This window comes from Anguilla rostrata, chromosome 14, assembly GCF_018555375.3.
Source record: "Anguilla rostrata isolate EN2019 chromosome 14, ASM1855537v3, whole genome shotgun sequence".
NCBI classification, from domain to species: domain Eukaryota; kingdom Metazoa; phylum Chordata; class Actinopteri; order Anguilliformes; family Anguillidae; genus Anguilla; species Anguilla rostrata.
The window spans coordinates 14,245,813-14,270,751 of NC_057946.1; the positions used below are offsets into that span (position 1 = coordinate 14,245,813).

The following is a 24,939-nucleotide window of genomic DNA, read 5'->3' on the forward strand; positions in this document are numbered from 1 at the left end:
CTGTAAAAGACTGCACCAAGGAAAGAAAGAGGGAGAAAGAAAGAGAGACAGAGCTGTTACAAGGTTAAAAGTGATGATGCGTGCATGCTTACATTTTCGTGCCTACTGTTGCCTGGATTATCATTTTATGCTTGAGAGAGTGAGAGAGAACGAGAGCGAGAGAGAGTGCGTCTTCATTTTCACTATAAGCGACTGATTGTGGCTGAATCTCCAATGTATCTCTCTGTACTTCCGTTTCAGTTGAGGGAAGATGCCACCTCTCCATCTCTCACATTCTCATGTGTGTGGAATGATGGTGTGTGTGTCCTTGTGTGTGTGTATGTGTGTGTGTGTGTGTGTCCATGTGTGTCTGTGTGTGTGTGCGTGTGTGTGTGTGTGTCTGTGTCTGTGTGTGTGTCCGTGTCCATGTGTGTCTGTGTGTGTGTGTATCCGTGTGTGTGTGTGTGTGTGTGTTTGCGTCTGTGTCTGTGTGTGTGTGCGTGTTCGTGTGTCCGTGTGTGTGTGTGTGTGCGCACGTCTGTGTCTGTGTGTGTGTGTGTGTGTGTGTGTGTGCGCGTCTGTGTCTGTGTGTGTCTGTCTGAGTGTGCGCGTATCTGAATGCTGCCATGCACATTCTCGGCACATGGCAACAATGGCTAAATATAGCTCAGCAGCCGGGCTGCACACCAGGATCAGGGCTTCTTCCTGTGAGTGGAGGATCCCCTCTTTTACCCCCATTCCCATCCCCGTCCCCATCCCTCTCTCTCAGGCATCAGGAAACATGCACCCGTTGCTAAAGGCAGCGCTGGTCTTCACTATTAGCTTAAGCATTACAACGGTCAAAGCGGTAAGACAGCAGTGGTGAGCGTGTGCACGTGCATGGGTGATAATGTGAAAATTTGTTTGTGTGTATGCCTGACAATGAGTGTGCATTTGTGCAAAAGAGTCGTTGTTATGTTTCTGTTTGTATGTGCAAGGGAGCGTGTGTGCCTGCATGCACTCTCTCTCTCACCAGGTTGTTTCTCCATTTTGCACTTTCACGTCTGTATGAGCATACATGCTGGCTTGTCCAAAAAGGTGGAAATGTCGCACAACACAAACCCTGACACAAAGACTAAAGCCTACCGAAACAGGCCAGTAGCAGCACGTCACGCACAGAATCCAGTCATGTTCATAGCTTCCTGAATAACCCAAGATTTCTTTTTAAATGTGAATGTTCTTTTTCTACCCCTCGTTTCACCGTCTTTGCCAGTTAATGAGCGGTGAATTCAGCCTGTGCAGAAATGCAGGGGATGCTGTAGCGAGCTATGACCTCATTTGCTCCTGCAAGTCTCCCGGGCACACAGAAGTAATCTCTCATCTGCCCGGTCAGAGACACTGAAACGAGCAGGCTCTCTGAGACAAACACGCACACATGCACATACACACACACACACACACACACACACACACTCACACACACACACACACACACACTCATATGTACTCACACATGCATGCATGCTTGAACAAGCAGTCATACTCGTATATGCTCATGAGCACGTCAGAAACACACTCCCCTATGCACTCCAATGCAAACATATGCACAGATTCACACACTCATATGCACGCATACATGCTCAGGAGGACATGCACGCTCTTGCAATCGCACAAACCTTCAAGCACACTCATATACACTCACACAATCATGCAAGCACACACTCATAGAAGCATGCACTCACTTGCGTTCACTTATACACAAGCACGCACTCCTACATGCAATTACAAGCATGCAACACACGAATAGTCCTAGGAATGCAAGCATGTTCATTTCCACACACATACGTGCATGCACACACCTATTCACATACACCTACCGTGAGAAACATCATGCTGCTTGCAACCTCATACCTATGCATGACTCACAACTCATAATCATGCACACACACACAACCCCCATATATAGTCTACATAGCTCACACTTCCAGCTTGAAGTCCAGTCGCATTGTCATTCTTCTCATTCTCTCTTGCAGTAGTGTGCAAGAGAAGAATGACCTTCATAACCCATGTGTGTCAAACATCATGCCATGCTACACCATGCGCTGAACAAAGCTAGCCACTGGGTGTCATAAAACACTTTTTCTAGGCTGGTGTGCCCTGTTATGACTTTAAGCACCTGAACCTCGTTTGATATCTGCACAACCCTGCTGCAAACTGTTTCCTTGTAGCAGCACTCAGATGGCACTAAAAATACAGCAGTGCTTGCTATTTCATATTCAGCATTCTGTTTTCTTTGCCGATGAAGCTGAATTAGTTAAGATGGATGCAACAATCAATAGAGCTATTTTCACCTGGATGTTACAAAATTTTAGGAACAAATATTATTTTTTAGGATACACTAGGACTGTAATCGAGACCGCCTTGGTCGAGTCCAAGTCCAGATCGAGTCATTGGGGGGTCGAGACCAAGTCGAGACCAAGACCATAGCAATGTGTTATCCAAGGCTACCATTGTATTTATTGCCTAAAATATAAGAACGGAAGTTTCTAAAGACATTTCAATAAAATTAGCATGTTTTGAGGACAAAATTTATTGTAGGCAGCTTGTTTATGTTCATAACATACAGTAGTTGCACCTTTACGTGGATTCATCTATTTCACCTACTTTTTCTTACTGCTCCATGACCATATGCTGCTCTCAGCATTAAACATCTTAAACATCTAACTTAAACATCTTCCTGAAACCACAAGGTGGCACACACCAGCCAACAGAGTTGCTCAAGTGTATGAATAAAAGTCAAAAATCGGCATGTGGTAAACGTTCTCTCCCTGAGTCAAGTTACCTATTGGCTGGCATGTGTCACCGTGTGTATTCAGGAAGATTCTAACTTAAACATCTTCCTGAAACCACAAGGTGGCACACACCAGCCAACAGGTATTTCATTATAAATCAACTGTTTTTACTCAAGAAACTCACTGTTGCATCATTTTCAAATGGTAATTACAAGCTTTCTGTCAGTACAGTGGTCTAAAATAGCTAGGTGTCCAGAAACATATCCAAAATCTCTCCAAAAAGGAATATAATGCTTTTTGTCTATTGTAAAGCATATAAATGAGCCCCTTATGAAGGTTTAAGATGGAACATTGATATCAGATTTAAAAATAATCCAAAAATATTGTCACACAATGCTGTACAGTACCTAAATGTGTAATAATTAACTGTTGAATGTATTTCTATACTCTGTACTCTCGTATGTTTTCTTGTACGGGGATGGGACGATATGAAAACTATTTTCAATCCTCCACCATGTTTTGGCAATGTTCCAACACTCTCGGCATCACAAAAACTATTACACTACTAACTAATGCTTACATTACAGTGTGAAATATCCACATTATATAATACCACTAACCTATTTAGAGACACTCAATTTCAAAAATTTCCGAAATATTTGAGCAGTAATACCAACATAGCAATGATGAAATTTTATGTGTTCAGTAGATGGAGACAGAGACAGTAAATCAATGATACTGTTCAGTTTGCTTCAGTTTTGCTCCAGAAAACAGATTCGAGTACTACAGCCCTGGGATACACATTGAAGGTAACTGAGTTCCTTCAGAGTGCTTGTAAGCTGTGAAATCATGTTAAAGTGGATGTCTGTAAACAATTATTTTAGAAAAATATTTAAATTATTAAAAATTGGTTCATTTAAAATGCTACTCACGGCAGTGAAGCATTTGAATCTTTTTTGCTGAAATGCCTCAGTATTGGGTCAATTACATATTTTAACTTTTTAGGTGTCAGTAAAATTTGAAAGCATTCCTGCAGATCTCTGAGCATTTTAAAAGAAATGAGATGGCAACGAAAATGTAGGCTACAATCATATGAAAAAGAATTCCTCATATTAGTATTAGTGACAACTTTTAAGAAGTTAAAATTATCAAGAAGGAATTATATATAATGTAGGAATTTTACTAGTGTGTGCATGTTTAAAGTATTTCAATAAAGTATTTGACCAAGGTCCGATTTTGATTTGACTTTGTAAAATCTAAATCTAAAATTGTAGAGTACAGACCAAAATTAATTTAAAAAAATGTCTTCTCCCCAAACGTTATGGCGCTCACTATATGTGTGTGTGTATATATTTATATATATATATATATATATATATATATATATATATATATATATATACATATATAATCTTGACTAATAAAATGAAACATGGAAAATGTTTGGACACTTATTACATGTTATGCTATTGGGAAAGCCACACTCAATCAAAGGTGTTATCAATGCACTTATGTCAAACCTTCACTTGCACTGTGAATCTGGTCCTGGTGGGACACCAGATTCTTTGATGTGATAGCTTATAGCCACAGGGGTTTGGGGTATATGTTGGAGGTCGGGTGGGGGTGGGGGTGATGGGTGTTACCTTTGTCTCCTGGGCTCGCATCACCAATCACCGTGGTTACTCGACTCTCAACAAGTGACTGTAATCACAGATTGGCCTTCCGTTAAAGAGATAGGTGCGCTAGCAGGGACAGTCTTACCGTGACCCTGGCAGGATGTGGAATAATCCTGTTATCTGGCTGGGACCCAGGTGTGGTTTCACAGTCTGATTGGGCCACACTCTGAGGGAAGGGTCATGGTGGGGGGGGGGAACATGGTCATCCAGTTCATAGAAAGCCCCCTGTTGCCCTAGCCAAAGTCATTCACACTGAAGGCTGGAATCGACTCCCCATACAGCACATTGAAATGTGAGACTCACCGACGGCCCTCAATTACATTTTTTGACAGCTGCTGAAGGACCCAAGTGACAGGCCTTCTCCGCTTGCTTTGTGCTTCACGGGGTCTCCATGGTAATTGGGAAGCAGCCAGTCAGGTCAGCGATTCGACCATTGCCTCCATTCAACACCGCCCCCCATCCCCCCCACCCCCACCCTTCCTCCTTCCCAATAAATGTAACCCAAACAATCATGGATTTTAGAGTAACAGTCGTAATCAAATGAGAATTGTAAAAATCCTTCCAAATACAAGTATTTAAGAGAAATTTGCCATTTGGCTTTCCAGAGGGTTGCAGTGGAACATGGGCAGTGTGGCTATAACCCCAGAGGCTACAGTTCTGAATCTCAGGCAGGACACTGCTTATACCTTACTGCAAGGCACTTTACCTGAATAGCTCTGGTAAACATCCATCTACATTGATAGATAAAACACACAAAATTACTTGGATATATCCCTAGATATGGAGTAACTATTGTAAGCATGAAGCCATACCGGCCATTACTTTCTAAAGAAGTGCCGTGTATCAGTGAACCATTGCGAAATGACGATTGATCTCATGATCTCACCATCTTTCAAGAATCTGCTCTGCAGAAACGCAGGTGACTCACTTCCACCTCCCCTGAGCGACTCATGCCTGGGTCATGCACGGTAGCCATTTTGTGCCAGAGCACATACCACATTACCCGAGGCAGGCAGAACCAAACAAACCATATCTCAGAATTAGGATCACAATCACGTTGATGTTAAGGCAATTAAAGGTCTTTCAATCGCAAACGGGCCCCCGGTACATTATGGCTGGTCTCCTGGAAAGACCGAGGGTGACCCCAGAAGAGTCAGCATGCAAGAAGCAGGCTTCCAGCGCAGCCCACACCTGTCTCCTTGTGAGGACTCTCATTTGTACAAGAAACATAGAATGGAACAGTAATGTGGAAATGAGAATCAACGCAAAAAGAATGTATTCTTTATAAAGGCTTGTGTGTGTGTGTGTGTGTGTGTATTTATATATCTATATCCCCCCCAGTATGAAATGGTTCCTCCTTTCGCAATCAGTTCATGATGAACCAATCTAATCCTTGTGAGCACAAGCAGTTTAACATTGTCTGTGCTACCTCTGACAAACTCAATTCCTGGAGGTTCAGTCACAGTATCTGCTGGTTTTAAGTGTGTTTCAGTGCTTTAGTGCTTCATTTAAGTGACTGATTGGCTAGGGTCCATCTCGTTTTCAGAGACTTTATTTGGCTGTCGAATGAAAGGAGACCACAAATACCCACCCTTCAGGACTTTGCTTTGACACCCCTGTCCTAGACCATCTCATTAATCTCAAACAATATCGCATAAATCAAAAAGGACAATAAAAGCCAGTGTCAGGTAATATTGTAGTTCTCATTAGTTATAGGTTTCTTTATTTTTATTTTATTTTTTGATACAAACATTACATTACATTTTCTAAATATAGACTTGTAAAACTCCATTTAAAAAAAAGAAAAGTCTGTAAAAAGGACCAGCACGCACGGTGCACTGTGGGCAGGCTCAATCTGAGGGGCGGGCCCTCGTCACTGTCCTGCCCAATGGGGCACAGTCCTATTGCGGACATCCTGTGAGCTGTGCGCAGACCCTGGGCTGGGATGGCCTACCAAATTCTCAAGTTAACTACCACCCCCACCCCCACATATGGATACGACTGGTGTGCTACAAACCAGTGCTGTGGTCAGTTGTTGATTCAATTTGAATTCAGCGGAGGTCTTTGAGGTTGTTCTTTTTTTTTTTTTTGGTTAATTAATTGGAATTTCAATGCATTTCCCGAATTGACCTAATTGAATTGGAACTGACCCCAAACCTGGCTAAAAGTGAGGCCAAACTTGACCTTGGGAGTTAAATACACAAGAAGGCAAGTGAATTTAATTTTAATTCATACATAGCTAGTATATGCGTGCGCATGTGTGTGTGTGTGTGCAACGATACAGTGTATCCATGTAGTCCACACATTGCTGGTGTTACACAGTTCCCTTCTCAAACCCACTATCAGCCTGGCTCCACACCAAACTACTCATGGCCCAGTCAACCGACAGCTCCCCAGAGTGAGAAGAACAGAACGGTCCTCCTCCTCTTTTGTCGTTTTTTGTCGCTCTGCAGCAGAGCCCGTACGCCAGCCGGCTCTGAAAAAGGATCCGGAGGGAAACCCTGAAGCTCGGAGCCACTGTGCCCAAAATAGTTCCCCTGGTTGAGAGTGAAGTGCAGCAAACGCAGAGGGGCAGAGACCTGTGACCCCTCCCCACCCCATGCAAAGCTGGTCTCCTGCTTCCGCTCAGTGACTCTCGCAGCCTCTTTCCTCTGCCCGTTCAGTGAGGTCGCCCCTCCGAAGCCACGCCTCTTTTCTACCCCTGTCCTACAGGGCTCGCCAAAAAACTGTGCCTTCAGCTGGGCTTTCGACCCAAAGGCATGCGTGACATCAGAACTGGGGAAAGGCTGAGCATGCTAACTGAAAGCACAGACCATGCCCCACCCGACCCACACACCCACACCCAAAACAGTCCCCCAAAACAATCCTTCAGTACCGCTCCCCCACCTTCCTCCACAACGTTCACTCTAAAGCCTCACCAAAGACCGACTTACTTTCTAAATGACCCTCTGAATAACCACCTTTCAACCATCTTTGCCCTTTGTGCATCCAACCCTCCAGGAAGCTGTATGAAGCTCTGGTGCTGCTGTAGGACACAGACAGTGCATCTATGCTCAAACACAACTCACGTGGAGCCCTGGAAATCCCCGTTTCCTCTGGGACAGGGAAAGAGAGCTCCTTCGGAGACTCTCAAATTTGGTGCAACACAAACCCCCACCCCCCTCCCTCATCACTCCCACCCACACCTGCACCCCAACGTGTCACCGGACACCTGGCTCCTGCACCTGTTCCCTGCTGAGAATCAATTTATTATGACAGGTAACAACTGGAATAAACGTTAAGTGCAGATCATCATTTCTAATGTTGGGTGAGGTGCATGATGGGAACAGGGCAACAATTATTTTTTTGTGCAGTTTCTTTTAAGACAGGAAGAGCAAGAAAGCCCTACACTCTACTGCTTCTTAAAGAAAGAATCAATATCTAAACAAGCCTGTCCAATACTGAATGCAAACAGATAAGACTAAGGCAGAAATGACATTAGGGAGACAAAAGCTGACCACTTCAACAGCTGTTCTGCAGAAGATGGGCAAAAATTGATTATTAATAATAAATAATTTTTTAAAATGTTTTACTTTGAACATGTAGGCACAATTTGAGATGGGCTGAATGGCCAGATCTTGTCATTACGTATCGGTATGTTCTTATGAATACTGGGACATCCTCGACCTCTCATGATATGTAGCTTTATTGAACTATGGTGCCAAGTTGGTAAGGCCCAATTGCGCTTGCACAAATCCCTCCACTTTTGTAGAAGATAGGGCGCAACTCCTCCTAATTGTCTGCCCGTCTGTTCATAGCTGTTTTGTCGGACAGAAACATGGCTGACTCCCACATTTTCTGGCCCAGAGGTCAACATGCACGACACCAACTGTCCCTAAAAAACAGACTCAGTTGTGCAGATACTCAGGTTGGGGCCTGGGAAACATACCCTCCCCACCAACATCCCTGTATCACCTCTATCTGTCCACACATGAAGATGTAGACCATTGTGGAGATAAAAAATAAAGAAAAAAACATTTTGAGAAGCTGCACCTACAGACCACCCAAGACACAAAACTGCACATCACATTTTTGCCCCACTATCGTATCCATTTCAGTTTGCAATTAGGCTCAGATTCACTCCCCCTCTCCAGGGTAAAAAAAAAAAAAAAAAAGGTGTTTATGTGGTCTTGATCATCAAACTTCTGAAAAGCATCCCATCAGATAAACAGGCTCTTCAGTCTGGACAACAGCTGAAGGGGGGATGGGGGTGTGTGAGAGTCCTTGCACCAGCCGCAGAAGCTAGCCCACATCACGTTTTCACCTCACTCTTCCGCTCCTGCAGTCTTCCAGCATGCCTCTGGACCTAACCAGCGTCGAATCCGTCCATTCATTGAGCCCCAAATGTCAGAATACACCCACACACCGCACAAAACCCGCACACCTATTCAAAAGAGAATTTGCTCTCCGATTTCCGCCAGAGGTTTGCACACACTCTTCCCTGTGACTGGGAGATGGAGAACTTTAAACACACAGCAGTAAAATAAGGACAAACTAACTTCCCCCACAACCCATCAGTCAGTCAACTAACAGACCTTTATCAAGGTATTATAAAGGGCCAGTTACAGGACGTATTGTACTTATCTTCTGTCATTATTGACCAGGTTATAGTAAGCTCGCCTACTTGTCTCTAAAAATTGTAAGATTACAGTGATGCCTTAGCATTCTGGCTTCTTTAACAGCTGTGTGGTTTGCATGTTGACCACATGTTTCTTTCATGAATTTTCAACATCTCTCCACAAAGAGAGTTCAGCAGTTTGGTAATATGTCACCATAAACTGTAACAAAACTTGTGTGTTGTGCTTGTGTGTTGTGTAAAGTGTTCTTTTCCTTTTTATTTCTGGTTGTTCCCAAAAATCAAGCCCTTGTGTCTCACAGCCCACAGGAGTGAAGAAAAACACAGATGATTCGTCTACCACTAGGTCACAGGAGGAGGTACGCCCACCCCATGCCCTGCACAGTAGAGACTACAGTGGTCAGGTCGCAGCCCTGTCCTCCCAGCTGCTTTGATAGTAGATCTATATAAAATGGTCTGTTCCAGGCAGGCAATTCATGTGGACGGGCATGGAAGATGATGCTATAGAAGCAGACGAAAAAAAACAAAAACAAATAAAAATGTAGTGACCCCTGGCAGCCATGCCGGCTCCAACTGTGCCCATTTTGCAGATGGCAGTAGGCGGTTTCGCCTTGCTACCAAACTATTTTGCACCTTCTCTATCATTCGATTCAGGATTTTCTGAGCTCTTGTGCCTAAGCGCATCTAATCCTGCTGTTGGCTGTTAGAAGCTCTTCCTCAGCAAAGAATTTCTATTTGTTACTGAAAAGGGACTTGACAGAAACAACAGAACACACAACTGGAACAGCTGCCACTTAACAGTACAGGAATGAGGATGTAGTCAACTCATATTTACAGGTCAGTATGAGTGTGCCAAAAATTAATTAAAAAAAACAAAACACTATTGATCCCATAAGTTTTATGACATTTTTTTCTGTGAAGAACAGCAGAATTAAAAGAATTCGAAATCACGACAAGCTAAATGAACTGCAAGATTTAGAATTTTTTTTGTTTTCTTTTTTGTTTCTTTTAAAGTGCAACAATGACACATGGCAAAGAAATCAACACTTACACATTCTAACCTGTGTCAGAAAGCCATTGGTTTACTAGATTACTTTAAATTCTGCTATCAATGAAGTAACAGGAAAAAAAAACTTCTCAAAATCACCCAGTGCACCATGGGTAAAAAAGAGCTAGGCACTCCAAGAGATGAGGATGTTGCCAGGAATACTTTTTGTTGCTTTTCCACTAGTTTTCAAAATATATATACTTAATATATATATTTTTTTACAAAATTAAAAAGGAAGCTAAATCCTCATGTATAGAGTTTATCAATACCATCATACAGTAAATCAGAATATGCAATAAATGAACATAAGTCCGCTCCAGACCAAAGCAGGCATGCAAGCTTTAAACCATGAAGGACAACTGGACACAGATCTGGGCATCTCCCCGTTAAATCTTGTGAAAACTCAAATGCATGAATAACTTGAAATTAACAACAAATTTCATTTCTAAATGCAGTTAAAAAATAACAATGATAAAGCTTTTCGGGAAGATTGGAGTGAACAGGTAAAAAGGAATCTAATGTACCTAAAGCATACAGTCAACATATTTGTGTGTTTATATATATATATATACGTTTTACTTTAATTATAGAGGTGTAATACTCTGCCATTCTTTCTAGGTAACAAATGAAAATATTAAAAAACAGAAAACATTGTCCAGGACAAATCTTCTGCACTCCAGCTCAGCATATGAAAGAAGCCTGCTATACAACCATTTTTAATACTGTAATTCATATATATCTTCCATTTATGTATTTAAAAATATTTTATGCTGGCTTGCTCAGTATTTTAAAGAATAATCTTCTTTCAATCGTTTTCTAACCACCATCCATGCATTTCTGTCCAGAAGCACACGCGTGTGTTCGATCCAAACTTCAGATTCCATTAACTCAATTGATCAGTCTTTAAACATCTAGTAGTAAAAGAATGACTGATGTTACCTTATCAGTTAAGGTCCACATTAGCTGTAGAACCGACGCCTCCAAAGGTGGCTCCCTTTTGATGTTAAAAAAATAATTCCAATAGTAAGTTCTTATAAACTGCAGAAGCAAAGGAGAGCCACTACCCGTGCAACAGCGACGCTGAAACTCGTAGAGCCAGACGTGCATGATTATCCATCCAGTCAGTGATTCTTTTACGTTTACACGATTTCAAGACGACTTCAACACATTTTTCTCGATTAACGCCTGGACTTTGCAGACATCTTTTGTAGTTGTGGCAGTTGGTCGAACCAGGCTTCTACGCTTAATCTACTACATAGTTCCTGGTTTCAAATAAATCCTGGGCTGCAAACTGAATATTATGGCTATGGAACGAGAGCCGAAATGCCCCACCCCCTCCGCACAATAAATCTTCATACTTTGGGGGACCGTGAGCTATCGAGAAAATAAAATTTAAAAATGTCATAACCAAGTTAGCAAGCTAAAAGTCTCATCAGGCCGTTGGTAAGCTCAGAAAGTGTCCACACCCACTTCGCCCTTTGATGTCTTTTTGTACCGTCGCTACAAAATCTGAATGCAAGTAACAGCTTTTTAATACGCATCTACATTTCGTTCTCTCGCGTTCGGTATCAATTTATCCTGTTATCAACCCCACTTAAAGAATCTATAATCTTCCATTAAAGGGCCGTTTTATCGACTTACTACAATTCCCACACCGCCAGCAGGGGCAAGACTATAATCAAACAGTAATACAATGGATGCTGGTTTTCAGAGGAAACCTGGAAAGTTTCGGAGTTTTACAAATAACTAGCCTAGCTATATAGCAATTCAAATCATGGTAGGGAGTAATGTCCAGGCGGAGTTATTCCTTTACTACTTTCATTTATAAAATGAGTAAAGGAATATATATATATAAAGGAACCCTATATATATATATATATATATATATATATATATATATATATATAGGGTTCTTGGAACCCAGTTGCCGGTTTTCAGTGGAGAAGGGGTTCCTTAGTTCTGGCTAAAGTATTTTTCTTTTTTTATTTGCCCATGACATTCGTTACTCACTGGCTAGTAATGGTTACGTTTTTCTCATATAACCACTCCCAACCCGTTTTGGACAATAATCTGGTCACTAAAACGACAATATTTCCCTGTCATGTGTAGGCCTACTTTAATCCACGATAATTTAGGATCAATGTTCGATTCATCATGCGCGTAATATCCGTCTTATTTCTGCTTTGCAACGTTGGCTATATTATTATGGATCTCACGGCTTTTTAAATTAATCAGCTTTTAAAACTAATCAGTCGTCATCCACATCCTCGCCTTCAGATTCTTCTCTTCTTTCGTACATTTTATCCCTCTGTCTCTCCTGGATCTCTTTCATCTCCTCAGCGTAGCGACAGAATGCCCCTCCGAACTTTCCCCACGCTTTGAAGGGGATAGTAATTGAGTTCCGGTAGCTTGGCTTTACCTCACTCACTCTCAGGAACACCCCATATTTGTTAGACCCGACGTCAAAAAAGAATCGTTTAGAGTCCACCATGATGGATGTGCCCTCAGGAAGTTCGCCATATCCCCCGGCTGCTGCGCCGCCGGTCAGCTCGTCGTCGTCCCCGCCATAATCATCTATCAGCTTGGCCAGGGCATCTCGAAACTCTATCAAGCCCTGAGCAGGGAGGGCGATTGTCTGGCCGGACTGCATACCACTTCCAGGGCCTCCAACTCCAAACCCGGGCCCACGGTTGACGGTCTGTCGGATCCGGAGAAACCTCCCCCGCTGGTTCTCCTTCAGATCGAGGTAGTATTTTCGGTTCTCTCGGACCAAGAACTCGCTTTTCAAGGCCCGCCGAGGCCCACCATCTTCACCCCCGGAGGACTGTGCGATCTGCTCGGGACTGCTGGGCCCAAGCTGGGCGTAGTGCTCAATGAAATCACCCAGGTAGTCGCGAAACTCCGCCGCAACTGACATGGAAAGGGTCAGGCGGCTTTTGGAACCCCCGGCTCCCACCTCGGCGATCTTGATGAACCTGCCCTTCGAGTTTTGCTTTACGTCCAAGTAGAAGCGCTTGTTCTGGATATCAAGCCGCTTGGACGCCAACTCTTGGGTCTCCTGCTCCCTCTGGAAATGCTGGAACCCGCTGCTACCTCCACCCCCGCCACCACTACTACCACCGCGCTCGCTCCCACTGTCTCCATCCGCCATCTTCACCACCAGCAGCCAGCTTCTCCCTCCTGCGTATCTTTCCCCAGTGCACACCCCCTTAGCGGAAACAGTACAATCCCGCCTCGTCCACTCGCATTGGCTTCACATCTGCCAATTACAAGAGCACGCCAGATATTTGCCTCCTCATAAGCCAATTTTCTTTGTCAATCGAGTCTATGTAAACTACCTCCGTTGATTTTATTGGTCAGAATTATTAATCCGCCACAATAATTTCCCTCTGTAGATTTTTCAATTGGTTTACTCTTCTGCCTTGACGTAAATGTTATCGTCATCCTACGCTTTCCTATTGGTTACCCATTTTTGTCCTGTTGAAATTCCGTCCAAATAGAGTTCAAATGCTTAAAAGCCCAACAGTCTGTCAAGCTTTTCTTTCCATTTAATATGCTGTTTATTTATTTGCCATTATTATTTTATGAAACCACAATTAGCTAACTATTATCTGTCCGCTATTTTCTGGGGAGCATCTAGGACAAAAAAGTGGCTTAATTTAAGGGAATACTTTCATGTAAGTGCAGTGGTATTTTCAAAATTATATTTTGCATGAAATATGATTATATAGGATTGTACATACATATTTTGAAAAATCACTAGGCCTACATTTACTTGAAATTTTCACCATAAGTTATTAACCCCTTTCTTCACTTCCGTGTCCTTAGATGCACATCAAATAGCAGAGGGACTATCACTAAGTAAATGGGACCTTTACCTTACAAATTAATGAATGTTGCATTCACTTTCAGATGCGTGGTCCTTACGTGCCTGCCTTCAACCATATTTATCATAAGCATACTCTTAAACTCTTATCTCCTTCCTACACCCATACGCCACAGTTGTATAATCTGTAATGCATCGATGATAGATCCACTCTGTTCTACTAGCTACTCTTGGTCACGTGTCTATTGAAAGCCTCCAAATAAATCTATCATTGGTTAATATGATATGCACAGTTGTATTGTTACTGTTTTAGAATGAGTGCCAGTAGGCCTAATTGCAATAAATTACCATACACTAGAGGAATGAAAACATCATTGGGGCGAGAGTGGCAGAAAAAGATAGCAGTGCAGTATTACATTACATTACATTACAGGAATTTAGCAGACGCTCTTGTCCAGAGCGACGTACAAGTGCATCAGTTCAAAGTGCAGAGGTGCAGAAAACGTGGTATGCAGGGTTAACAGTTTAAAAACAATTGCTTTCAGAACAAAAACAAAGAAATAGTAGAAACTAAGATCAATGATATCAATTAAACAGGAGTAACAAAGAAAAATATCCTGTACTCTATATATAAAAAATCGTATACACTAGACTTAATAATAGAGTGGCACATATTTAAAACTTTTTTTTGTAATAAAAAAAAGTTTATATTTATGGCTGCACGCCATAATTTGTATTCCAAATTTGCTATATAGCCTGTTCAAATGGGTTTTTAAAAAAAAAACGAATTAAGCAATCTGAACATGTGGTAATCTGTATTTTGCACTGTACTTGCATCAACTTTCGCTACGGACTAACACGTCAACAAAATGCCTAGCCTAAACTAAATTGGGGTCGGTTTTCAAAATGCTTGGTCTGATTGAAGCGGTAGCTCTGCTTGGAATATCTGGGCCATGCAAAGATGGTGCGTTGAGGCTTCGTTGAATTAAAAAAATCATTCTTGTTGTAGCGTCGGTCATTTCCTCCTACTTTCAGGTCCGTGTGCAAAAGGCAGTCGAAGCTAATCTTGCAGTGGGGGATGGGTAGACATTGTACAAACAACGATTCCATTGGTTGGAGAGATTATTCAAACCAGCATAGAATTCCGCCATTGGTGGATTTACCGTCGTCGCGAAATCCTCGCACACAGGCTCTCGCAAAGGAGGTTTATTGTTTCGCTTCATCTCCGGCTGAAAATTGTCCCAGGTCCCTCGTTTCCCGAGTACAAACAACTCAACGGAAAAAAAATGGTAATACATTTTTTAATGTTAATTTTCTGTAATTTTGCATTTCGTCATAAAAAAGACGGAATATTATAGTGCATGAAGCTGCATGGAATTCCGTTCACTAGCTTGCTGGCTAAGCTAAACTAGAAATATGACGCAAACTAGCTAGCAATCTTAGCTAGTCTAACCGGGTAAACAGACTGCTATCTTACTGGCACGTTAACAGGCTTGGCTGCCGGTTTTCCTGCCAGACATTAGCGCTTTAAAATGCAATGTATGGGTATACTAGTTAGTTGGTAAGTGATGTATCTGCAATTTTGAGTATCTGACCAACTAGCTACTTGACGTTAACTGCAAAAGCGCCGAAAGGCCAGATTATTTTATTGCAGCTAGCTATGTCTGGCAGCTAGCTGGCTTATCCATAGTTCATTTTACTTGGGTAATTTTGTTTCGCTCTGACAGCAATTTAGTTTACAAGGTAGCCACCGATGTTCCTAGCTATTGAGAGAATTAAAATTTGTGGCTGGTTAGCGTAGCCTGCAGTAACATTATGTCCCGTTGTCTTTTAAAATTCTTCATCGTATTCTTAGTTACCTAATGTTAGCTGGCTATCTGTTGCTAGATTTGTATTTTGTTTTTCCGTTGGCGGGAATGAAAACGCACCTTTACTACAATAGATAACCTAGCAAACTAGGTACAATGTCGTGTCTTAATTTGGACCAGTTCAGGTTTGTTAGAATTGTATGTTATCTTGCTAACTTGCTTAGCTTGTTTGTTGAAAAAACAGTGGGCTAGCTAAATTACATTAACTGATATAGTCGGATGTATTATTAATATTACTAGGCTAGCTAGCATAAATTAGTCTCGTCAGAGTCCCTTGTTAACGTCGCGAGTAGTTACTGATGATTCTGCACGTTGGCTGGGTAGCTAAGCTTAATTGCTTTACCAGGCGTGATGGTTTTCATTTCTGCTAGCTTGGTAACGCACGGTTCGCTTGGAGTCCACGTTTTGTGGTTGCCGCTAGTTTACCGGAATGGCTTGTCAGTTCGTAATGGCAGGTAAATTGGTTCGGTTAGCAAACAAAATCATAAACAAGCGTTAGATATGTGGGCAGTTCTAGTTAGCTAGCTTCATTTCCGAGCACCCAACGTTTCGTCATCTAGTTTTTAACGTTAGACTGTACTCTTATTTGAGAATTTTTTTCTGTTGATCATCTAGGAAACGTTTGGCTATGTTGTGTTTTGATGAAAAATATTTAGCGTTAAATGTCTGTAGCAAACATGATGTATTTATAAACGCGTGAGTGTTTAATTATCCATTCAACTAAATATTTTATTTGTCTTATTTTGCAGATTGTCTTTATGTCAAGCATAATATTGTAGTTCAGTGTAACCAGTAACGTTACAGAATTATGATGTCCTTCGAACGAAGATTTGGTAATACCAAAAGTGCGATTTTTTTAATAAACGGCGCCCCCTGTAGGCGAATCTAAGATATCGCTTAACGTTAGAACCCGTGATGGCTAAGGTTAACGGCAACCAGTGTCCCACGACAGACATTAAAGGGGAATTACACTTTAAAACACATATGGGCTTATTTTATTTCTCATTTTCTTCCAATGAATGTGTCGACATTCATTTTTCGATTAGTTATTTTGTTTTGTTAATATTTTACGGTGTTGGGAGGACAGAGGATGGGGGGGGGGTGGAGGAGGAGGATGAGGATGAGGATTAACAATTTGATTCGGTTCAATTAACCAATAATAGGGGAGTCGCCGCTGGCTCCCAGCGGCAGGCGACTGCTCCATTTTGCCCCGGAAAATACATGCGTTCGTCCAGACTAAGGCGTATCCGACTGGGATGTTACAGTCACTAGGCCTAGTCTTCAGACATGTAATCACACGATGCTCATTTGGAAAAATAACTTTTCGAGAGGGTATTGAGTTGCTTTTGAGAAACAAAGACCAGGCATTCAGGTTAGGTTCTTGGCTCCCAAAAGTTGTTCTCCATCCTGGCAGTTTTTGGACCTGTGCTGTGGGGGATGGCATCAGTCCCAGGAGACACAGTTCTGTTCCCGAAATTCCTCGCCATCAGAGACACTCAGCTCCTGAACTGAGCAATGAGCGGCCGGCTTTTCCAACCACATTGTTATGGAAGGAGTGGATAATATTGTCAAGTTTTGTTGACAATCTTGGAGAAATCAAAAAAAAAATTCCAGAGGCATACACCATTATTCTAATACGTTTTAAAAATTGACCATGTAAATAAAAATCTAATTTTAAAGTAATAAACGTGAAAAACAATTGTAATTTGCTTATTCATAATGTCTTTCACATTAAATAGAAGAACGTGTACTTGTAAAGTTGATTCCATTGCTAAAAAAAAAAGACAAGGCAGCAATAAATTATCTTGAATGGACAAATATTTTTATTTATTTTACAAAGCAGTTGCAAGCCATTTTGCTAGACATCGCTCTCCCTTGATATCTTATCAAATCAACTGCACAACAGGAGTTGAAAGTTTCAGATTCATACATAGCCCCCATCGGCACCTAAAATTGCTGCAGCTACAAATTTGTGTCATTTTGCAACTCGACAATCAAGAGTTTTGTGAGCATATTCCACACTGTGGAAAGTTAGGTTAATTACATTGCTCTGTCAACCTACGCTGCTTAAGTAAAGGTAAATGAATAAATCTTTGAACATGGAAAATTGGCTGCAGTTTGCATTTGTGCTGTAATGTAAATCTGTGTTAATGGCATCAGCCAATACGGTCAGAAAAATATCAGTTATTGATATTGGTCTCAGAATTTCCATGGCGTGAACCCCTGTTTTTAACTCGCATTAGTGTCTGTGCTCAAATCTGACTGGCTTTATCTTTCCCAGGCAGGAGGAAAAGCAGGAAAGGACAGTGGGAAGGCCAAGGCAAAAGCAGTGTCTCGCTCACAGAGGGCAGGACTACAGGTAACCGGGTCACTCGCCTACATCTCGCCTCCGTTTGGGATTTTCTTCCCAAACAGCACCGAGCTCCATTGGTATGTTGCTCAGTCTTGCAATGGAGGATGTTGTGTTGTAGCCTGAAAGCCTTACATCAGCTGTCTTTGCCCTCCGTGTCTTCCCACAGTTCCCGGTGGGCCGTATCCACAGACACTTGAAGACTCGCACCACGAGCCACGGGCGTGTGGGGGCCACTGCGGCGGTGTACAGCGCTGCCATTCTCGAGTACCTGACTGCTGAGGTGATAAAAGCAGGCTTTGAATCGCACCTTTTGAATCTCACAGGTTGTGTACTACCAGATTTGTTCAACTCAAATTAATACACCTTTAAACACAAACTTTTTGAATGGATTCCTGCACCCTGCAATTATGGAAATAAATACAGGTTGATTGTGAATACACCCATCTTTTTCTTTCAGTTTTTTGGGTTCTGTGCTGTACTGATAATTCAGAATGTCAGATGGAAGCCTGGAGGCAGTCAGGTTGCATTACTGGATAATCCTTTTGTAGTGCAGGCAGTTTGGCCCACCAGCTGAAAAGGCCCATGGGCAATTAATTTATCAGTTAAATGACTCATTTAACCCTCAGTTACATAAAGTAACCATTGTGCACAGAAGAAGAAAAGTTATTTTCAAAACGGATTTTTCCCCCCACTCTGCATTGTTAGATAAATCAGGTGCTAATGCAGAATGCTGTGCATACAGGTTTTTAGTATTAACACAGTGGTTCTTAACCTGGGTTCGGTCGAACCCTAGGGGTTCGGTGAGTCGGTCTCAGGGGTTCGGTGGAGCCTCTGCCGCAGAGGTCCACCCCTCAGTCTAGTCTGCATTATTACACTATTTTTTACTAAAGAAGGGTTCGGTGAATGAGCATATGAAACTGGTGGGGTTCGGTGCCTCCAACAAGGTTAAGAACCACTGTATTAACAACTGCAGCCCGCTCACTTGAGTTTAAGGTGTGTGAGCTGCCAAATAGAAGACCGCTGCAGTCCACCATCATTGTTTAGCTGTTTATTTCATTCCTGAAACAATAGTTATGATGAGGTAAGTTGATAGTTTCTTGAGTTGATGACCACAAATCATGGAAATATCTATCGAGGTTTTTGCAATGCATTTTGCACCTTGCACATCACATTTCGGTTCTAGAATTCTAAGATTTTCACTTGAACTCTCAAGTACTCGATTTAGACTAGTTTGTGTGGCTAGTGCCTGCTCATTTTGAGCTTTAGAAATTGGGGCAGGGCAATCATGTTGGAGTTACTGAAGTAGTAGTCTTGTGGTGAATTCATGATTTTACCAGATACCTTACACATAACAACCTTTTGGCCAGTCGACAGCTATAAGGCCTGCTACAGAACCCTCTCTCTCTGTTAGTCTTGCGTTGACTGTCAGTGCGTTCTGGCCTCGGTTCTGTAAGCATTAAACAAGCCTGTTCCATTTGCATGTGGAAGAGGGGGGGCCACCCGTGTGTGCACGTGCAGGTTGTAAATGAAACTGGGTTCTCAGCAGAGAGTGACGATAGGGAGCCACGTCGTGGCCAATTTACACTTTGCACGGCTTGTCAATAAGTCAATGTTTAGATCCGTACCGCAGCTTTGATTTGGAATTTTATATTGTTACTGCAGCCAAATCCTTGAAAGAGAGTAACGAATGCACATTGAAACTGAATAGGGAAGGAAGGAAGTGCTAGTTCATACTGATGTTAAAAAATCTAAATGGATAAATGCTGTTTTCAAGGGCTCATAATGTTTTGCTTATTTTTCATGTTTCATTTTGACTCATTTGGCAGCTGAAGACCAGTTGACAGAAGTTGAATATTTTTACATCCAGTTTGAATTTATGTTAATAGACACAGAGTTTATGGTAGTCTGGAAATCTGACTGTGTTGTCTCTTCCCCCCAGTGACAGACAGTAGTTATGGAATGCTGCTTTCATCTGCTGTTTACTCGTACTCCACCCGTTTGCAGGTGTTGGAGTTGGCGGGGAACGCGTCTAAAGATCTGAAGGTGAAGCGCATCACTCCGCGTCACTTGCAGTTGGCCATCCGTGGGGACGAAGAGTTGGACTCGCTCATCAAGGCCACCATCGCCGGTGGAGGTGAGTGGCACGCTTTGCTCTAAAGGCTCAACCCTGGCTCTGTTCTGCTGTACGGGTGGGCCCCACTGCCTGGTGTTGGACTCGGGGCCATGCTAGTGGTGACTGGCTGGCAGCCCCACAGGGCAATGCAGAGCTGTTTGTAACACCACCCTGGGGTGAGGGTGTCTCCGTCAGCGAAGATGAGGGCCTGTCTCTCCATTGCCCTCTAGTGGCCCTCGCTAGTCGATCGGGCATGAGCAAGTTCCTCTGTTGGCTTCACACATCCTTTAGACGAGAGCACATGGTCTCTACTACTCTGTCCTTGGGGCACCTCAGTAGTGTGTTCGGTTAAGGCATTCAAATGAGAGTTTTGCCGGCATGGGCTGGGGCTATGAAATTCTATTTCAGCCAGAGTGATGACTAGCCCAGCAATACCTCTTCCAGCTGCAGCTTAGTTTTCACTGGAAGTCTCCCATCCGAGCACTAACTAGAGCTCTTCATTTTAACCCCGAGCCCGATAAAATCTGACCAGAACCCAACAGTTTGGGTCGGTTTGGTTCCTAATTCCGTCTAGTGCCATCAAACAGTTTTTAAAACCAAATTAATCACAGGCTAGTGTACGATTAATGTCAACATCAAAAGTATTAAGGTTTACCTCTAATAGTTTTAAATGAGCCTCTGTTCTGATTCAGTACTGTTGTTTTTTGGGGGAAGGACTGAGACTGAGGCATATTGTTGAATGTTTGTAAAAGATAAGCAACTGCTTATTAAAGTCGGATTCAGATCGGGTCAGAATGCTGCAGCACATGGGCTCTTGTCGGGCTCGGGGTAAGATCTTTGGGCCCATTTCTAGCTCTAGTAGGGCTGTGCCTGACTCAAAATTTTCTTAGTCGAATCTGATTCGGCAGTTCAATATGACAATTTGACGATTCATTTTATATATATATATAGGTCTATAAGACTTCCTGGCAAAATAGTACGTTGGCATGCGTTTCAGTGCTAATTTAGACTACGTTAACCTAGTCAAGTGCAACAGAGTCATATGAACATTTTTTTGAGCATTTAAAATCAATAAATCCGTTAAGACAACTGCATATGACGCCAGATGGCTGATTTGAATTGCCGACAATGCATTAGCCTGCGTGCAGATTTGTCGGAATAATGAGACAATACACAGGTATTTCTGGTTAAACCTAGCTCTTATAACTTCTTTATTTTGCTTTAAACATTAAAAATGAACAAACAAATGAGACCGTTTAAATAAATTCACGACATTGTCCACTTTGAAATAACTGACATCTTCTTCAACAGGATAGGGGCCTAGGCTACTTCTTTATTTCTCTTTAAATATAAGAAGCCTAATATAGGCCTATACATCTAAACAAACATGTAAAAGAATAAATTAACAAATTAGGCCATTTAAGATTAGAATTATTTTTGCTGAAAATAACGCGTTTGTAAACAACAGTTGAAATAAACGGTATTGTCAGCCTTGAAATGACTGACGTCTCGTCTTCAACGAGACCCTTTTTATTTCTCTTAAATACAAAAAAGTAATACATAAATCTAAATAAACGTGTAAAATAATAAATAAACAAATGAAGCAATTTAAGATTAGACCTCTTTTAGATGAAAATAAATGCAAACGGTTTAAATAGATTCCCGGCATTGTCCGCTTTGAAATACTAACTGGCCTCTCGTCTTCAAAAGAACCTTCTACAGTACTGTGCAAAAGTCTTAGGCACCTGTAAAAAAGAAAAATGCTGTACAGCTAAGATGCTTTCAAAAATAATGAAATGAAAGGTTATAAACATCGAAAAAATAATATAAAGAGCAGTAAATAGTTAACTAAATAAAATCTTCGCCTTTAAAACTACATCAATTCTCTTGGGTACACTGTCCTGCAGTTTTATAAGAAAATCGGCTGGTAGGTTGTTCCAAGCATTTTGGAGAACTTGCCACAGTTCTTCTGCAGATTTTGGCTATTTTGCTTGCTTCTGGCTCTCCAGGTAATCCCAGAGATCCTTAATCAAGTTTTTATCTGAAAAGTAGTCTGTTACTTAAAATATTACTTAACAAAATACAAAAATCTATTTGTAAAATTTCATTTTGTGGAAAATTTATGTTTGGAAATCTCAAATTTGTTCTTTTGTACTGACACACTAATGCAGAAAACAAAAAATAAACATCCAAGACCAAATATATACTATGTATTATATTTAAAAATCTAGGGTGCCTAAGACTTTTGCACAGTACTGTATTTCTGTAGGCTATTCCAGTATTGTAATGCACATTGACTGTCTAAAAAAAACAAAAAAAAAACAGACTGCTCGACTCAAAGAATCTCAGTCGACTGAGGGGTCTCTGACAGACAGATTCGAATTGTCGACTTTCAGGGGGCTGCCCTGAGCTCTAGTACTAACCAAGCCCACGCCTGCTTCACTTCTGTTTGACATGAGCCAGGGTATGCTGTCTGGCAGTGGTAAGTCGGGTGAATGTGTCATGTGTCTTGAATGCTGTGTGCTGCTTTGTCTACAGGTGTGATCCCCCATATCCACAAGTCCCTCATTGGCAAGAAGGGCCAGCAGAAGACCGCATAGAGATGGAAGGGGAGTGTCCTGGAGCCTGCAGTGGCTCTACTTGCAAAAGGAGAGGACTGGGCCACTCCATGAGTTCCAGTTCTTTTCTCTTTTTTTTTCCTTTTTTTTTTTGTTTTTTTATTTTTAATTGTAGTTTGAAGATATAAGCAATTGATTGTTAGATTATAAGTTGTAATATTTCAAAAAAAGAAAAAAATGCCAAAAAAGAAACATTTGTATGTTGATTTAGATTTGTTTTCTCCTTCATCGAGGGTTGGGGGATGGGTTGTATCTTGTCATATTGTGGAAAAAAATTGTTGGATTGGCTCGAGCTTCAAAAGTGTTTTATACTGGAAAAATTTGAATTGTTAAACCGTGTTTTTCAAAATGGTGTTTGTGGGTTTTTTTTTTCTCCATAGTCCATACTGCAGTTCCACGCATGTTTGTAATTATGTTAATTTGCCTGTGCAAAACTTCATCATAACAGCAGTTCTCAAATGACCAAGGTTCTGTGACCCAACCTGGACCAGTTGTGTGCCCAAATGGTCACATTTCTGAGTATCTGATGGGGAGCCTTTCAGCTGGCAAATGGGAACTGCCATGCACTCCAATTACCGAAGACAGACTCGTCTAATTGAATTCATCAACGGTACATGTCTAAGTGCATGTCATCGGAAATGAAATAGTTTCATCTTCAGTTTCAAGAGGGATATGGTGGTGCTGTTGTCCTGTCAGGAGGTGACAGGACATGGGCTTGCTACATGGGCTTCACACAGTTTCACTAGGCAAATGGACGATTCATTTAACCAGTGTGGTTATTTTACTGGGAAGATAGACTTCATTTGTTATCTGCTGCAGAGGGACTCAACCCTGTTTTGTAAACCAATGGCTCAAAAAGATGCGTTTGCTGACAGGTGATGTAACAATGGACTGCAGCCCCCTCCCCTTCCTACCATTTTCCATTTTTTGCTGCCATGTGATCCTCACTTGTGAGGTCCATATTTGTAAATGACTATTGGATTGCAGCCTGTATTTAAATTGACTTAAAATGTGTCATGTCTTTTGGCACTTCGACAAATTAGAATTATTTTAATTTACCAATCCCTTTCCAAGTATAAGTATTAATACCTGACGTTCAGTAGGCAGTTTGAACTGAGTGTCCCCATTTAATTATTGACCTGGATATGTTAAATCAGAAATAGTTGCAGGCCAGTATTGTCCCCATACGAACATGATACATGCACTGTTTTCTCTGTCAGCAGAGGGGGCTATTACACCAGTATCTAAATGGACCACAAGGTGACCCTCGCATAGCAGCATATGTGCTTAACATAGGGCAGTGCTTCCCAACCCTGTTCCTGGAGTAAGAGTAAGAGTTTGTTTTAACACCAACAAAGCTCACCTTCCAACAGCTAGAGATCTCCTTGAGTGGCTAATTATCAGGTGTGCCACATTCGGATTGAAATGAAAACCTGCTGGATGGCAGACCCCCAGGAACAGGGCTGGGAAGTGCTGATGCAGGATATCTGATATCTGCACGTTCTCATCTGAGCAGTTAATACTGAAGTTAATTACTTCCCCCGCCGCCAGACTTAAGGACGATCTGTGACGTGTTCACATCGAGGCTGTGTCCCAGGAAAACAAACAATTAAGGACGGGTGAATTTCTTACTTGATAGTCTGTCCGTTCTTTTAAATGTCAGTTATTTTATGTTAGTAAATACTGGACAGCTATTTTAGACTTGAATGACATTGATCACAACAAGCTGATCGGAGTGTTCAGGGTACAATCAATCTTCCTGAATGTGATTTTTATTACTTGCATAACAGGAAAACATACAAATGTCCTATAGGACAATGTGATAAAGCTGGTAAGTCAAAGTGAAACGTGTGTATGGATTCTATTCTAGGTCTGATTCAGAACAATAAAGAAAAAGGGAAAAACAATTGTTATAAAATTATTTTTAATATTAATATGCCATTTAAAATGCAGTATCGGTTTCATAAAAATAGCAACATCATTATTTTCCACAATGTCACATATAAAACTATATACAAGTTTGTATTTCAATAGAACATAAATGCACAAAAACAGCAACCGAATAAAACCAT

General features: G+C 41.6%; 2 protein-coding genes across 2 annotated transcripts; one reads left to right on the forward strand and one right to left on the reverse strand.

The window, feature by feature from the left end:
- Positions 1 to 6,110: 6,110 nt before the first annotated feature.
- On the reverse strand, positions 6,111 to 13,453 carry LOC135240062 (transcriptional regulator protein Pur-beta-like). The gene has a single exon (XM_064309230.1). The coding sequence runs from the start codon at positions 13,238 to 13,240 to the stop codon at positions 12,338 to 12,340; it is 903 nt and encodes a 300-aa protein (XP_064165300.1). The 5' UTR covers positions 13,241 to 13,453; the 3' UTR covers positions 6,111 to 12,337.
- A 1,592-nt stretch (positions 13,454 to 15,045) lies between these two features.
- LOC135240063 (histone H2A.V) lies at positions 15,046 to 23,216 on the forward strand. The gene is made up of 5 exons (XM_064309231.1): positions 15,046 to 15,204; positions 18,065 to 18,142; positions 18,303 to 18,416; positions 20,141 to 20,270; positions 22,788 to 23,216. The coding sequence occupies exons 1-5, from the start codon at positions 15,202 to 15,204 to the stop codon at positions 22,847 to 22,849; spliced, it is 387 nt and encodes a 128-aa protein (XP_064165301.1). The 5' UTR covers positions 15,046 to 15,201; the 3' UTR covers positions 22,850 to 23,216.
- The last annotated feature ends 1,723 nt before the right edge of the window (positions 23,217 to 24,939 follow it).